Source organism: Macaca fascicularis, chromosome 3 (assembly GCF_037993035.2).
Source record: "Macaca fascicularis isolate 582-1 chromosome 3, T2T-MFA8v1.1".
In the NCBI taxonomy this organism is placed as follows: Eukaryota; Metazoa; Chordata; class Mammalia; order Primates; family Cercopithecidae; genus Macaca; species Macaca fascicularis.
The window spans coordinates 162,645,854-162,664,598 of record NC_088377.1 but is presented as its reverse complement, the minus strand read 5'-3'; the positions used below and the strand labels follow the sequence as shown (position 1 = coordinate 162,664,598).

Below are 18,745 nucleotides of genomic sequence, written 5' to 3'. Positions count from 1 at the left end.
TGTGCACATTTTGAGAGTATTTACCTTTTGATGTAAACCTAACTGGCACATGACCTCCTTGGATATGCAGGGTTTTCCTTTTGCTTTCTTAGAAGACAGGCAAATGAGCAGATCCCAAGAGCCCAGATCACCTAAAAGCAAAAGAATATTCAAAACAAATAAGTTTTCATCAGATATTTTAAAGGCAATATTTAAATCTTCAGATAAAAAATGTAATTAGTTAAATTCTAAAACACAAGTAAATGATCTCAAATATACTTAAGACAAAAAGTCAATAAAATAACTAAAATTCAAATTTTAAATTTTGGAAGTTCTAATATTTCTATATTTAGTATTCTATTCTATAGAAAATTTAATTGTCTAAAGACATAAAATTCATTTAAAAGATTGAAATTAGAATACCTTAAATCACTTATTTTAAAAATTAATAAAGTCTTTTTTATAGATTTGGGAGGAAAAATAATAAAATCTTTTAAGATAGAAGAAAGTTGTGAAATCAAATAATGATAAGAAGTGAAAACATCAAATATTTTGTTCCAGGCTTGGATACTCCCACTATTTTTCACAGATCTAAACGTCAAATATCAAATTTACGTTTGTAATGTTTCATAAAAGAAAATGTAATAGGCAGAAAATAAAATTCAATGAAAATAAAAACAACAGGTTTTGCATAAAAGAAATTTGTAATCTAGTTATACACAGCAGAGTCCAGTTCAAACTGTGGAGTATAACACGGGTGAAAGCAAATGATATTTCAGCTATTTCACCAAGAACAAAACTCTTTGCCAATAAATCATACGAACTTGCCAAAATAATCTCAGAAGGGTACATTCTTGCCTAATCTCTAAACATTTTAAAGTTAACATTTGTGTAACTTTATTCGCTTTGATTTTATATATATTGTTATATATATTGCTATATATCTATATATCTAAATCTACATATAGATACAGATATAGATCACATGCCCTATGTATAATTGGTGCTTTAAAAATATTTCTTGAATAATGCATGAATAACTACTCCTTGAGAGCATGGTAAACACATTACCTCATGGAGAAAAAGCAAAAATAAAAGCAACAGAAGAAATGTATTTCAATTTTTAATGTTATTCAGAGACAATATAAAAACAGGCATCTCAAAAATAACCAGAAAAAAACCCCACTGGGTAATGTCTAAATGAACTGGTATTACTTAGGAAATAGTCCTTATTTTGGATGAAAATCCAATTCAAAAAACAATTAAGCAATTCCTATATATATCACCTCTTTTGTTGATCAATCATGGGATAAATATTCGAGTGATTATTCATGCCAGACCTCACCAGTCATCTCCTGCATTAGGTCTAGTAGCTTCTAAAAAGCCTAGAAGCAACCAACTTCTTTAATACCTCTCTTTTCAAATTTTTTCAGAATTTCTCACTTGAGAAGCATAATATTTCCAAAAAACAGCTTTACAAGAAAAGTATTAATAAGGAAGAGGTATCTATGACAATTAGAAATGAAATTTCACTCCCCACCAATCACAAGTCCTGTGCTTTTCAACTTCACAAGTCCTGTGCTGTCTGGGCTACTGGTTCCCCTGTTTTTAATTGTCCTGTTGCTGGAAGGGAAACCTTTCTACCAACAAAGGAGTCCAGGCAATTGAATCAAGCTCTTGTCCTAGAACTTCTCTGTTTGTCTGATGTATCTCAAGATGCTGGAAGACAGCACAATAAGGCAAAGGTGCAAGGAGAGGAGCAGCAGCTGATTTGGGGATGAGAGAAATCTCATCATGTAGCAACACGGCCTTAGGCTTGCAAGATCTACCCTGTTCCATACACTCTCACTTTCAAGAAAATTTCCCATCGATTCCTATAGACAAAACCAAATACTATATGATGATTCCAATACTTTATTTTAAAAGTGCATCTGACTTTTTCATCCCAAACTTTTTGATTTGGATTCAAAGCGAAACACAAAGACTGTTTTATTCTATATCATTTCTAGCCCAGGAAATGCTAGAACCCTAGAAGAAACTTCCTGTCATATGATTCCCAACTAAATATTTTAAGAAGATAAAGATATGCAAAGAGCGATTTCAAATCATGACCTGCGGCGTTTTGGTCTCGGAGTAAGTTTTATATTCCTCCACGTCTAAAGCATACCCTTCTTCACTATTCAAGGCACATACATCATTTCTAGAGTTGATAGAAATATATATTTAAGCCATAAATGTTTAAAATGGAAAGACACATTTAAATAATTCAAAGCATTGAATTTATTAAGAATCTTCTATGAACAGAACATTGTACTCAAAGTATGAAAGTAAATAGAAAAGAAAAAAGAGCAGAAAGTCACTGCCCTCAACAATCTCTTTGAGGGATCAAATTAAAAACAAAGTGGGAGAAAGTAAAATAACTTACACAGCATTACACAGCTTTTTGGCATTCATAAGGGTGACCCCCTCATCGCTCAAAGATGTTTAATTAATATTTTAAATTAATAATTTAAAAATAGTGTATAGTCCACAAATCTCCTCTTAAAATGAAGTAAAGTGTAACTGAAATTTCAAGTAATATCTTCATACACCTTCTTCCCGAATGCTTGCTAGCACAGTTTAAAAACGCTGATTGTTTCCACTCAAAACCCTCACTGTTACCCACATTGAATCCCACCTCAATGTCCCCAAAGCTATTTCCTAGTTACACATTTAGTAGACCTTCTCACTTTGTCTTCATTTCTATTTCCAACATTGGAAGTCAACTCCCTCCCCTGCTTTCCAAAGCCCTTTTTCTTTTTTTAATGAAGTTTTACTTGTTTCATGAGAGGTACCATGTATTAAAATTTAGTTAAAGAAACCCTAAAACCACATTGAAATGTAGAAACTGGGCCGAGATCAAAGCACTTTCACTAGCTAAGTAAATCACATTGAGAAGTTAGCCTTGGAGCATTTGGGATACAAATTTGTACCTCAGCACAATGACAAATTACTATATATTGTGGGACTTTGGAGCCACATTTCACAGCTGAAAGCATGAGCATTTAGGAGGCCAATGCCCTAGGTCTCCAGCAGCGACTGTAAACTAAAAGCACACAGGCAAGTCAAGCCCTCAGACGGGATACACCTGGCCTGCACAGCGTTTGTTTTGTTTTTGTTTTAAGTATTTGCCAAAATGCAAATGTCAGCACAATTCACATAGAAAATTCCAATTTCAGCCTTTATTTGAAAACTTGGAAGCTCTGGTAACACTGGGTCCATATCCTACAAGGCAGTGACTGGCTGGAGCCACTCCCCACATGTTCTCCAGTTTGCGGTGGTCTGTTACCCCCACACCTGGCCCTAACTCTGCTTGGGCTCTATCTCTGATAGCAGCACACCATTCTAGACCTGGCATAAAACAATAGTGTTCCACGTTTCCATGAGCTGGCCATTTGACAAATTGATGTTCCGTGTATTAGCTTTTAATGAATTAGAGTTGTTCATTAGATAAATTGGTTTTATTAAGATAACATCAGGCAAACTGCTATTTGGTTAATTAGTCCTAGAGGGATGTTTGAATCTACCCTTTGATCTCTAGATTTATCATGCTATTCCATAAGATTGGGGAAGGTCATTCAACTCCAAGGACATTTTGTTGGTTACATTAAAGGTGGTAAGGGCTGCAACTCTTAGGGTTCTTTCCTTTCAGAGCCTGGAAAAATCAAGAGTGGTCTCTGATCATCTTTTTTTCTTACATCTCTTCTTCCCAGTTTGGGTGCAAAAGTGGCTCAGAATCTGCTCCTGCTTGGGCCTTGCCTCACCCCTTTTTCATTCACTCTCTCATTAGACTGTTTTCCATGTTGCGCCTGTCTCAAGGCTGTTGCCATACTTGTAAATGGCCTAGGACAGGCTCTTTCTAAGCACTGGAGTAAATGCTCGTTGTTTGTGTCTACTCAATGTGCTTTTTCTGCACTGAGAAGGTTGACATTAGAGTAAGAAGTGCTAAGACATCAGATTTGTGTTAGCTGAAAATAGGCAAAGCCCCTGGTCAATTTGGATAGTGACTTCTTAGGTTCTCCTGGCATGGGGAAAAGGACATCCCTATGTGATTTAGCCTTGCTCTTTAGAATACTGCATTAGGATTTGGGGGCCAAAGCCACTACGAATAAATGAGTAGTAGAAATAGTAGTAACAATGATGTCAACAGCTAATAGTACTTCAGAACTTACAATGTGCCAAATATTGTTCCACGTATTTGTATTATCTCATTTATCCCATACAATAATCTATTTTATATGATTATTCTATTTTTTACAGGCACAGAAAGGTTAAATAACTTCCCCAAGGTCACCCTTCCAGTTAGTGGTGGGAAGAGAATTTGGATACAAACAACTAGTTCTAGTGGCCATGTCCTTGAACATTACACCATTATCTCCTTTGAAAACAGGGAAGCAACAAATAAATTTAGCTATTGATGCCTTACATGTATTAATTTATGTAATATTTCCAACAACCCTGTGGAGTAGAAACAATTTTTACGTGTTATTACATGTACTTTACATGTGAGGAAACAGACACAGAAATTATCCAACTCTAGCCTTTCTCTCCACTGTCCAGTGCATCTGTTTTTCTTTGGAAGCTCGGAGGAAGAAATAACTACAGCAGGTATAACTCAGGTATCCCTAGACCCTCACCTAGGTATTGTGCCCCATCATACTATTGGCAATACCACTGGTAATCAAAGTTAAATCTTCCTATACAAAAGGAGCTAGTATTTACCTCACAGGTACTCGGGAACTAGAAATATGTACCTGAACTCTATCTATTTTTGAAAATATATCCCTAAAACTTTCTTAGTTTTTTTTTTTTTTTTTTTAACTGTTAAAATTATTTCTTTCCCTGTAGCAGAGAAACCAGAACTTCCTGATCAGGCTTACCAAGGTCTTAAATAGAAAGGTCATAGGGCATAGTTCTAGGAAAACAGGATGTGGATGCTCCAGTCCCCATCTCAGAATTACAGAAATGTGAAAAACCTACAGGCACCTCCCAAACTCTCAGAAGCAAAACTGCTGATAACACGAATCACTCTTATGCCTTCATAGTGTTATCTCTGGAAAAGACACAAACTTCTCAGACAATTTTGGAAGGAAATGTCAGGATCCAGATCAATTAATTCAGATATAAAATGGCACTGACTACAGTTTTTATCCTTCTCTAAGTGTTCTCAGAAACCAGCTAACATCTGTTCGTGTTAAAAGAGCAATTTTTAGAAGTTTTTGTTTGGTTTTGTTTTAAAATCAAGTATCTGCAATAAGGAGTGAGGCTGCCTTTAGAATATTTCCAGTTTCTCATAGACAGGCTGCCATAAAGCAAACACTCATTTCCTGACTCACAAATGACCTCCTTCACTGATAACATCTGCAAGTTCCATAATTTAATCCAGAGAACAACAGAGAACTCTGAGATAGCATCATTCATACTAGCATCAAATGCTGTTTATTCTCAAGGAATGACAACTTTAATTTTCTGGCACACTTAATAAAAATTTAACAATATTAAGTCTATTCCTGCTTTCTTCTTTTCCATAGTATTTACCACTGTCTCACAGATTTTATATAGATATATATATATATATATATAATCTGTATTTATATATATATATATATATTTCTGTATTTGTTTATTATGGTTTCCCCAATTTGAATGTCTGCTCCATGAGGGCAGAGGCTATATCTATTTTGTTCACTGCTAGATTCTCAGTACCTAAAATAGTGGCTGAAATATAAAGCATTTGCCACGTATTTGTAAAATATATAAATGAGTAAATCAGTGAATAACTGCACGTGAACGGCAAACAATTATAATTAAATCAAAAGCAAGTATATTGAAATTCTATTCTATAATTAAAAATAGAATAATAGAAAAACATTAGTTTTTAAAAAATGAAATAAATCTGATTTTGGTTCTTAGCTGGTAAGGATAAAAGAGGAGAAATAAACATGAGAAGAACAAAGTTAATAACTCATTGTGCTTAAATTATAAAAACAAATGGGAGATTCCAGTGCTTTACATATTGGAAATTTTCTGTAAACACTTACACATTAATTTGAGGCAGAACAGATTTGTAAAGTATAGTTTGGGAAATAAACTTGTCCAAGAGCTTCTAGAATATAAAGCTACAAAAGCCAAGCCTCATTTACTTATTCACAATATTAAACTATCATATTCCATAAGGATACAACAAGGATGATTTCCTGAGTTTCTTTTCTTTAAGGTGAAGTACTAAAGGTGTCTCATTTTTTAGTAATTTATAATATTCCTTTATAATATAATATGTGAGGATATTTTATCTGTTCACTGTTCATTTGTATTACCCTTCTTTTCACAACTAAATTATAAAATCCTGATTAAATAACAAAGTATTTACCCGTATCCATCCTTTATCAGGATTAGTGCAGAGTATTATGTTCATGAGTACATATTTAGCTTATTGATGATAAATTAGGGTCTATACATGATTCCACCACAAGATTAGTTGGATATAAGTTAACCATTGCGAATACCTCTATCTCTTCCCAAATTTCTCAAGTTGCATTAACCAATTCCTTACTCTGCACTCTTCATGTAGTACATCTATGGAACAGTACCATAGCACCCATAATTAATTTTATTTACCATTCTCTGATAAAAGGAACCATGTTGTTGGAGGAATCACTGATTAAAGGGTTGGGGCAGGAAACACACAAGATAAGCCTAGACTGTTGCAGTGTCAGAAAGTAAGAAAGTGCTCAAAAACAAACAAACAAGCAAACAAAGAAAAGCAACAATAAAGGTACGTCAAAGACACACTTAAGTCAACGATTAGAGCTGGAGCAATCTGGGCAACTAAATAAATAGAATAATATTTAATTATAAGCTAAAGTAGAAAATAAATATCCTTGAACCCGTAATGGTGCAAATAACTGACTGAATAAATAAATACATAGTGATGAAGAGACAAATCTGTCATGCAGAATAATTCTAAAACAGTTATGTAGTGTGAATGGCATATGGTGACACCTTTCCAAATAGTTCAATATGGAAAGAGGGAATAAAAGAATATAGTGGAAAAACCTCGCAAACATTACCTCAGTCAGATAATCAGGTTAACATGAACAGAGCTAAGTCATGTGGTTAGTGCAAACTCTTGACATGATGTGATAAGGATGATGCTTTATCTCTGTGTTCACACTCCTTCAAACCATAACTCTAGTCTAATCATGAGAAAAACGTCAGGCAAATTCCCACTGAGGGACATCAAAATAGCTGACCAGTTCCTCTCAAAACTGTCAAGGTCATAAAAAATAGAAAGTCTGAGAAACTGTCACAGCCAAGAGGAGTGAGCTGAATGAAACACGATAAGTTGAAAGCCCCTTCTTAATCCATGCAACTCCTCACATGCCTTAAGGTAATAAAAGCCATCTACAGCAAACCCACAGCCAACATTATACTGAATGGGGAAAAGTTGAAAGCATTCCCCCTGAGAACTGGAACAAGAAAAGGATGCTCACTTTCACCACTTCTATTCAACATAGTACTGGAAGTCCTAGCTAGAGCAACAGACAAAAGAAAGAAATAAAGGGCACCCAAATTGGCAAAGAGTAAGTCAAATTGTTGCTGCTTGCTGATAATATAACTGTATACCTAGAAAACCCTAAAGACTGGGTCATATGGTACATCTAGTTCTAGATCCTTGAGGAATCGCCATACTGTTTTCCATAATGGTTGAACTAGTTTACAATCCCACCAACAGTGTAAAAGTGTTCCTATTTCTCCACATCCTCTCCAGCACCTGTTGTTTCCTGACTTTTTAATGATCGCCATTCTAACCGGTGTGAGATGGTATCTCATTGTGGTTTTGATTTGCATTTCTCTGATGGCCAGTGATGATGAGCATTTTTTCATGTGTCTGTTGGCTGTATGAATGTCTTCTTTTGAGAAATGTCTGTTCATATCCTTTGCCCACTTTTTGATGGGGTTGTTTGTTTTTTTCTTGTAAATTTGTTTGAGTTCTTTGTAGGTTCTGGATATTAGCCCTTTGTCAGATGAGTAGATTGCAAAAATTTTCTCCCATTCTGTAGGTTGCCTGTTCACTCTGATGGTAGTTTCTTTTGCTGTGCAGAAGCTCTTTAGTTTAATGAGATCCCATTTGTCAATTTTGGCTTTTGCTGCCGTTGCTTTTGGTGTTTTAGACATGAAGTCTTTGCCCATGCCTATGTCCTGAATGGTACTACCTAGGTTTTCCTCTAGGATTTTTATGGTATTAGGTCTAACATTTAAGTCTCTAATCCATCTTGAATTAATTTTCATATAAGGAGTAAGGAAAGGATCCAGTTTCAGCTTTCTACTTATGGCTAGCCAATTTTCCCAGCACCATTTATTAAATAGGGAATCCTTTCCCCATTTCTTGTTTCTCTCAGGTTTGTCAAAGATCAGATGGCTGTAGAAGTGTGGTATTATTTCTGAGGACTCTGTTCTGTTCCATTGGTCTATATCTCTGTTTTGGCACCAGTACCATGCTGTTTTGGTTACTGTAGCCTTGTAGTATAGTTTGAAGTCAGGTAGCGTGATGCCTCCAGCTTTGTTCTTTTGACTTAGGATTGTCTCATATGACCCAGCCATCCCATTACTGGGTATATACCCAAAGGATTATAAATTATGCTGCTATAAAGACACATGCACACGTATGTTTATTGCGGCACTATTCACAATAGCAAAGACTTGGAATCAACCCAAATGTCCATCAGTGACAGATTGGATTAAGAAAATGTGGCACATATACACCATGGAATACTATGCAGCCATTAAAAAGGATGAGTTTGTGTCCTTTGTAGGGACATGGATGCAGCTGGAAACCATCATTCTTAGCAAACTATCACAAGAACAGAAAACCAAACACCGCATGTTCTCACTCATAGGTGGGAACTGAACAATGAGATCACTTGGACTCAGGAAGGGGAACATCACACACAGGGGCCTATCATGGGGAGGGGGCAGGGGGGAGGGATTGCATTGGGAGTTATACCTGATGTAAATGACGAGTTGATGGGTGCAGCACACCAACATGGCACAAGTATACATATGTAACAAACCTGCACGTTATGCACATGTACCCTACAACTTAAAGTATAATAATAATAAATTAATTAAAAAAAAAAAAAAAAGAAAAAAGAAAACCCTAAAGACTCATCCAGAAAGCTTCTAGAACTGGTAAATGAATTCAGCAAAGTTTCAGGATACAAAATTAATGTACACAAATCAGTAACTGTGCAATATACCAACAGTGACCAAACTGAGAATCAAATTAAGAACTCAACCCCTTTCAAAATAGCTGCCAAAAAATTATAATACTTAGGAATATACCTAATCAAGGACCTGAAAGACCTCTATAAGGAAAACTACAAAACCCTGCTGAAAGAAATCAAAGATGACACAAACAAATGGAAACACATCCCATGCTCATGGATGGGTAGAATCAATATTGTCAAAATGACCAAACTGCCAAAAGCAATCTACAAATTCAATACAATTCCCATCAAAATATCACCATCATTCTTCACAGAAGTAGAAAAAATAATCCTAAAATTCATATGGAACCAAAAAGGAGCCACATAGCCAAAGCAAGTCTATGTAAAAAGAACAAATCTGGAGGCATCACGTTACCTGACTTCAAACTATACTATAAGGCCATAGTCACCAGAACAGCATGGTACTGATATAAAAATAGGCACATACACCAATACAACAGAATAGAGAACACAGAAATAACCCCAAATACTTACAGCAAACTGACCTTCAAAAAAGCAAACAAAAATATAAAGTGTGGAAAGGACACCCTATTCAACAAATGGTGCTGGGATAATTGGAAAACCATATGTAAAAGAATGAAACTGGATCCTCATCTCTCACGTTATACAAAAATCAACTCAAGATGAATCAAAGACTTAAAGTTAAGACCCAAAACTATAAATATTCTAGAAGACAAAATCAGAAAAAACCCTTCTAGACATTAGCTTAGGCAAAGACTTCATGACCAAAAGCCCAAAAGCAAATGCAACCAAAACAAAGATAAATAGAAGGGACTTAATTAAACTAAAAAGCTTCTGCACAGCAAAAGAAATAATCAGCAGAATTAACAGACAACCCACAGAGTGGGAGAAAATCTTCACGTTGTATACATCCAACAGAGGACTAATATCCAGAATCTACAAGGAACTCAAACAAATCAGCAAGACCAAAACAAACAGTCCCATCAAAAGTGTGCCAAAGACATGAGTAGACAATTCTCAAAAGAAGATATATAAATTTCTGACAAGCACATGGAAAAGTGCTCAACAACACTAATTATCAGGAAAATGCAAATCAAAACCACAATGTGATAACACCTCACTCCTGCAAGAATGGCCATAACCAAAAAAGAAAAAGAAAAATAGATGTTGGCATGGATGCAGTGAAAGGAACACTTTTGCACAGTTGGTGGAATTGTAAACTAGTACAACCACTATGGAAAACAGTGTGGAGATTCCTTAAAACCCTAAAAGTAGATCTACTATTTGATTCAGCAATGCCACTACTAGGTATCTACCCATGGAAAAGAAATCATTATTTGAAAAAGATACTTACACAAGCATGTTTACAGCAGCACAATTTGCAATTTCAAAAATATAAAACCAGTCCAAATGCTCATCAATCAATGAGTAGATAAAGAAAATTATATATATGTGTGTGCGTGTGTGTGTGTGTGTGTGTGTATACATATATACACGCCATGGAACACTACTCAACCATAAAAAGGAATGAAATAATGGCATTCACAGCAACCTGGATGGAACTGGGAGACTTTTATTCCAAATGAAGTAACTCAGGAATGGAAAACCAAACATCATATGTTCTCAGTATTATATGGGAGCTGCTATGATGCAAAGGCATAAGAATGATACACTGGAATTTGAGGATTTGGGGAAAAAGGTGGGGGGTGGTGAAGGATAAAAGACTACACATTGGGTACAGTGTACACTGCTTGGGTGATGCGTGCACCAAAATCTCAGGAATCACCACTAAGTTACTTATTCATGTAGCCAAACACCACCTTCTCCCCAGAAACTTATTGAAATAAAATTTTTTTAAATGCATGCAGCCCTTCAAATCCCTATCTTTCCTTTACCTTTATTGCTATTTCCCTCTAAATTTAACATCTCCTTTGGCATTTTATTGACATATATGGTTTTAACTATTGCTTCTGTCATTGGCTCCGAAATTCACATTTCTTAATCTTTCTTATGTTTCAAGAGGCATTTCCAGTATACTCTAGAAGAGATTCCCTGCTGAAAACGTACAAATTTGAACCCATTATCTCCCAGCAAAAGACCTGCTCTTTCTCCTTTTTTTTTTTTTTTTTTTTTTTTAAAGACAGGGCCTCACTCTGTCTCCCAGGCTGGAGTGCAGTAGTGTGATCACAGCTCACTGCAGCTTTGACCTCCTGGACTCAAGTGTTCCTCCTGCCTCAGCCTCCTGAGTAGCTTGGACTACAGCTGCCCACCACTATACCTGGCAATTTTTAAATTTTTTGTAGAGACAGGGGTCTCACTGTCTTGCCCAGGATGGTCTCAAACTCCTGGGCTCACACAATCCTCCCACCTCTGCTCCCAAAGTGCTAGGGTTACAGGCCTGAGCCACTGTGCCTAGCCCTACATTTTTTTTAATCATCAAGGCTATAGCCACTGTTCCTCAAACTAGAAGGCATAAGGACATCTTCAACTGGTACTCACATCTCATTCCCAAATCTTATTAATTTCAAACACCATCAATTCTAAATTTAAATTTTTGAAACATTTCCTGTCCTTTCTAAATCCTATCCCGTTCTCTAAATCTAAGATATCATCTCTGCAAAGTCTTCTAGCTAGTCTCCCTCCTTCTAATTATTTTTCCTTCTAGAATCTATTTTTCCTCCTATAGTCAGAGTTATTCTTTTAAAATACAGATCTCATCCTTGTCAGAACAATACAGGTCAAATTCCTTAGCAAACCAACCAAGTCCCTGCACATCTACTCAAACCAAATCTTCTAGTCTCCTTTCCCCAGAAGTAACCCCTCCCTTTCCCAAACACTCCTGTTCTCCAGCTGCACCTGCCTTTTTTGGCCCCTGAAACTCCAAGCTCTTACAAACCCGTATGCCAGCAGTATGGAGCTCACACTGCTGAATGCTCTTCTCTCCAGTATTTGCTTAAGAAATCAACCTTACACACCAAGTGTTCTACTTGTGACACCTTCCACTTGTGACACCTTCCTAGGTCCCCACATTCAGAATTGCCCATTTCCTTTTCTGCTCTCCCAAAATATTTTATTTCTGCCCTTCAGACTGCTTCTATTTTACCTGATATTACATGTCAACATTTATAACCTTGCTACTCAGAAATGCTCCATGGATCCACATTGTCGTGACTTAAAAGCTTGGCGGAGATGCAAATTTTCAGGCCCCAACTTGGACCATACAAAATCAGAATTTGCCAATAAGATCCCTAGATGATTGGTATACACAAGTAAGTTTGAGAAACACTGATATACACCTCTGCCCAATTGTTCTTTGAAAGGTCTCACCTGTGTAATGCTCCCTCTCCTACCCACACCAATTATAGGGTCCTACATATCACTCTTATTTAATAACAGTGTGTTGAATAAAACTTGAGTGCTTAGTGTCACTTATAAGATTCTTGATGTCAGCTGGGTGCGGTGGCTCATGCCTGTGATTTCAGCACTTTGGGAGGCAGAGGTGGGCAGATCACGAGGTCAGGAGTTTGAGACCAGCCTGGCCAACCCGGTGAAACTCCATCTCTATTAAAAATACAAAAAATAGCTGGGCATGGCAGTGGGTGCCTGTAATCCCAGCTACTCTGGAGGCTGAGGCAGGAGAATCGTTTGAACCAGGGAGGCGTAGGTTGCAGTGAGCCGAGATCATGCCATTGCACTCCAGCCTGGGCGACAGGGCGAGACTCCTTCTCAAAAACAAAAAACAAAAAACAAAAACAAACAAACAAACAAAACTTGATATCTGGCTATACTAATGTCCTCCTCATAATCCTTGTCATGAGTTTGATGCTGTATCTTGGCTTCTTTTATTACTTGAGTGTATAATATGGCATTTTGACAGACATTCCTTATGCCAAATTCCGCAGAACAGCAAAAGAGGTTTTAGTGCATAATTAGCATCATGACACTTCATTTAACAAAATATTATTCCTTCTTCCTGTTCTACTAAATGTTATTTTGCATGACTTTTGTGAAATGCAATGAATAAAACCTCATCATATCTGGGTTAACATTGTATAATAAGGCATTGGGGGATTGTGAGAAGTCTAAGAGGGAGGAAAGAACCACTGATTTCTAATTTATTTCAAGAATAAATCCACACTAATTCAGCACAGATGAGAATTAAGGCTTGAGAAAATATATTCGCTAACATGAGAAGAATAATCAACTGCCTCTCAATGGCTTATTACTTAATGCCACAAGTATTTTAGGATTACACATCTCCTATTCATAAGCATTATTTTCAATAATCTTTGGAGATTTATGGAACCCAACCATAACATTACTGTGAGATATTTATGAAGGAAGTCTTATCTTCCATTTTAAAATCAAACAATAGATAATCTAATGAGCTTGTTCAGGGTCATTTCAAATAGAGGATATGAGGCATAAAACTCAGACCTCCCAGGAATGGTAATACTGACATTTTGGGGATGTTACAGGGATAATGAGTTAATATTTGTAAAGTGTGTAGGACACTGTCCAGTATTTGATAAGCTTTACATAAGCATTTATTTAATGAATAGCTAGGTATGTGGTAGGTAAATACAGGCTGATAAATCCGACATCTAGGTGATAAACTTTCAAGTAACAAAATGTGACTTCTATGTGTCTTGCCAGCCTATTATTTAAGGCTTCTGAACACAGTGACACAACAAAGTGTCATGAAGAAAACACAGGAAATAATAATCTTCTCTTCTAACCCTGACCCACACCCTCATGTTTCTTCAGCAGGCATTCCTCCCATGGAAGGAAGATATATTAACTTGGCAGATCCTCAGCAATGGTTTCAATCTAAGAAAAAGAGAGAACCTCACAGTGGTTGGCCTCAGTTAAAATGTATGCATATTACCTAGAACCAGGCTCAGCAGTTTTCTCTTATTTGCTAGGTGACATCGTAAGCCCTGAGATATGATGGAGGAAGGTAGATTTTCATGAGTAAATAACAACAAGCTCCAGGTGGTAGAGGCTACCTGGTGAGCCAGGCCAAGTCTCCTTGGATCCTAATGTGTATGCTTCAGATACGGAGGAAGCTGGGTAATGAGTAAACAGGGCTGTCGCCTAACACAAGTTTCATCCACTTCACAGTTTTCTTAAAATTGGCCCTGTTCCTAGCAGCCAAGGGTGTATCAGAAGTGTCTCCTAAGGCTAATAATTCTGTCATCTATGAGACGAAGCATATTTAGGCCAATGTGAAACTATGCCAAGTACTATTAAACTGCATCATTCCTATGCCGCTAAGTGTTTTTTTTTTTTTTTTTTTTTCCTTTTTTTTCTTTTACTTCAAGTTCTGGGATACATGTGCAGAATGTGCAGGTTTGTAACATAAGTATACATGTGCCGTGGTGGTTTGCTGCACCTATCAACCTGTCATCTAGGTTTTAAGCCCCGCATACATTAGGTATTTGTCCTAATGCTACCCCTCGCCTTGCCCGTCCGCCCCACACCCTGACAGGCCCCAGGGTGTGATGTTCCCCTCCCTGTGTCCATGTGTTTTCACTGTTCAACTCCCACTTACGAGACACGCAGTGTTTGGTTTTCTGTTCCCATGTTAGTTTGCTGAGAATAATGGAGAAGCACACTTAATCTCACATATTTTAACAGAATTACACGAAATCATAGTTTCATTTAGTCTCATAACATTAACTTTCTACTTTTCCAGAAATGTTGAGAACATAATTTGCTGTTTTTATCTCTATTTACTACTAAAAATTTGTACAGCAATCTTGCTTCTTTTGTTTGTCCTTATTTAGAATCATTTTTCCTACTTCATTAACATTATTAATTTTAAGATTTATGTGTATACTTTATCATGTTTTGATGCTTTAAATTCTATCTTATGGGTTCCCAAGAATAAGATTGCTGGCTTAAAGGTATATATAAAGTTTTATAGATTTTTCCAGATTGCTTTCCCAAAAAAAAGGCCATAATATTTCACATTTCCACAAGCAATGAATGACAGTTTCCTTTCTCAGAATCCCTACCAGCAATAAGTGATATCACTAATTTTAGGTTTGGCCAATCTCATGAATGTTAAGTAATACACTATATTTTAAATTATCTTTCCTTAAGTTTTTGCGCATTTCAACATATTTTCTTCATTTTGTTATTTGAATTTGCTTTTCTATGAACTGTATATTCGTATATACATAGTATTAAAAGTTTTACAAATAAAATTATTTTAAATGGTATTTAGTCAATAATATATTTTCAATTGATGTGCAAATCAAAAATTTTTATTAAAAATAGAAATTTTGTGTCATTTTTTAATCTGATGAGATAAATATCCAATACTGAAGACAGATGATAATGTCTGATGCTGAAGACACATAGGGAATCAGCACTATTGGTGGAAGCAAAAACAGAAACCATCTTTTTGTAGAGAAATTGGCAGAGATTGGCTGGGTGTGGTGGCTCACGCCCATAATTTCAGCACTTTGGGAGGCCACAGCGAGTGGATTATTTGAGTTTAAGAGTTCAAGACCAGCCTGGCCAACATGGTGAAATCCTATCTCCACTAAAAATACAAAAATTAGCTGGGTGTGGTGGCAGGCACCTGTAATCCCAGCTACTCAGGAGACTGAAGCAAGAGAATCGCTTCAACCCAGGATTGCGCCACTGCACTCCAACCTGGGCAACAGAGCAAGAAAAAAGTTGGTAGAGAGGCCCACAGTTTTAATATTTTTACCCATTGATGCAATAATTTTGTATTATAACTCAAATCTCTAAAATATAATATAAATGAATTTCACAGCAAAGTTGTATTTTATAGCAACAAGTTGAAAAAATCTAATTATTAAGAAGGAATTCATTTAAAAATATGGTGTATGCACATGATAATATGCTAAAAAGAATGAAGCATGCATTTTCTATACACTTTTGGGAAATTTGTATAATATTCTGGTTAAATGCTCAGGTCTGATGACAAACTGACCCTTGGGTCAAGCGTCAGCTCCACCATTTATGACATGAACTGCTTTGGATATATGGCTGTCTAAACCTCGGTTCATCTTTGAAATAGAAATATCTACCTTATGGACTAAAAGTGAGAAATAGATTATATAATATATATAAAGTGCATAGAACAATGCATTTAATTAGTATAGTAGTCCCCCTTATCTGCAGGAGATATGTTTCAAGACCTCCCCACTCAAGTGAATGCCTGAAACTGTGGATAGTACCAAACCCTATAAATACTATGTTTTTTCCTATATATACATATCTTTGATAAAGCTGAATTTATAAATTAGGCACATTAAGAGATTAATGACAATAAATAATAATAAAATAGAATAATTATAACAATATGCCAGCTTCACTACTCTTGCCCTTTGGGGCTATTAAGTAAAATAAGGATGACTTGAGTAGAAGCACTGAGACGAAAGTCGATCTGATAAATAAGAAGGCTACTAAGTTATTCAAGGGTAGGGGGCATCTACAACATGGAGACGTTAGACAGAGGGATGATTCATGTCCTAGGGCAGAACACAGTGAGACAGTTTGAGATTTCTTCATGCTACTCAGAATAATGCACAATTAAAGCTTACAAATTGCTTATTTCAGAGTTTTCAACTTAATATTTTTGGACTGCAGTTGACTACGGGTAACTGGAAACAGGAAAGTGAAACCATGGTTGAGGGAGGAACACTGTACTCAATAAAGGCTAGCTTAAAACTATTGATTTTAAAATGTATTTTTTTAAATTATTAATATCACAAGACTTTTAACATGTACTGTTTGTAAAGAGGCAGGAGATAAAAAAGTAGAACATAAGTGTGTATGTATATTGTGTGTGTGTCTGTGTGTGCATGTGTGATGCTTAAAAAGACTCCTGGAAATATGCACAACATTGTTAACCATGTTATCTCTGGAATTTGGAGTAATTTTCACTTTTATTTTTGCATTTGCCAGTATTTGATTGAATATTCCACCATAAACATGTAACATCTTTATAAACAGGAAGACTATACATTAAGGTAAGGAACATCATTCTCCAAAACACAAATTGTTCTTTCACACACTGTGTATCTCTCAAAGCACTATAAAATGCCAATAAAATGTTATACACATATGAAAATGTATATAAAATTAACATGGACATTGATCATTTTAAAGTTCAAAATGTCTCTGATATAAGACGAGTGTCTTTAAAATACTCAGCATGACAAGACAAGATAATAGGATTTCTTTCCATAAGACAAGAAATGAAAATCAGTTTTATCATGTGGTAATCACATTGCATACAATTATAAAGTAGAGATTTCAGGTGCCAAAATAAATTGTTGCTGATTAATCTTAATATGCTATCTTTCCTGAAGGTGGACAAATCATGAACATAAATATTTGAGCAAACAAACCAATGAAAATGTAAACCCTCATTATTCCCTATACATTTGCTATCTGGATGAGTTTTCAGATAACTGTGGAACGTGCCTGCCATTCCGGCATTCCCAGCATTTCTACTATGACACAAATAACAATTTTCCAGAAGAAAGTTCATCAGTTTTATACTACAACAATGAATTTGGAATTTCACTCTATACTTCCATAGAACAACAGGTAAAGTTCTCAATCTTAAAACAGCCTCACTTATGAAGATAAGAGATTTGATGTTGATGAACTTTGGTGACATGGGAAATTTCTTGTGCAGCTGATGAGAAATGACTTAACCTTTTCAGATAGAAGAGATAGAATTTTGATAACATAAATGAAGAGCTTTAGAAATGATTTTCAGTCTTTATTCCAATAACTTTAATTTCAGAAATCTATGCTAAAAATAATTAGGAATATGGATGAAGATTTATGTATAATAATGTTATCAGTGCATTATTTACAATAGCAAAACAGTGGGTAATATAATTATCTAATGATGTTGGAAAAATTAGGTAAACTAAGTTAAGGAAGTATTAAATAAATTTATGTAATATAACTTTATGCAGCCATTGAAATAATGTTTACAAAGTTTTTATGGCATGTGTGTCTTATAATAATAATAAAATTAAAAAGCTTTATTATTATAGCTATTAAACTAATAGCTAAAAAAGCAAGCTAGAAAACTGCACAAAATGTATACAAGCTTATAAAGAATCATCCAAAATTAATTATCATTGTTAGTGAGTTACAGGTAATACCTCTCATTCATTAGTGTACTTCTTTTTGCCCTTTCCAAATGGAATGGACCTTAATGATCATTTAATCCAAAAGTATCCATTTTATGCAAATGAAAGGCATCTGGAGAAATTAAGTGATTTAGACATGGTTTCACATAGACAATGCAACCTAGGCCAATGTTCTTTTCCATACTATCATCTTGCTGCTCTTTGGGGGCCTATGATTATCATGTGCAATAAATCATGTGTTCATATTTTTGCCTTGATCCTACTCTTCCAGAAAGTTCAGTGTGTCCAAAGACAGTCTAAATTCAGTTGTGCTATCATTTT

At 35.6% G+C, this 18,745-nt stretch overlaps 1 protein-coding gene across 18 annotated transcripts in view; it reads right to left on the bottom strand.

The window, feature by feature from the left end:
• CPED1 (cadherin like and PC-esterase domain containing 1) overlaps positions 1 to 18,745 on the bottom strand; it is a 310,448-nt gene that overhangs the window by 251,891 nt on the left and 39,812 nt on the right. For all 18 annotated transcript variants that reach the window (XM_005550620.5, XM_074035873.1, XM_065542507.2 and 15 more), the window contains one exon: positions 25 to 131. In XM_005550620.5, the coding sequence (XP_005550677.3) occupies positions 25 to 131 (107 nt within the window). The remainder of the gene's footprint in view (positions 1 to 24; positions 132 to 18,745) is intronic.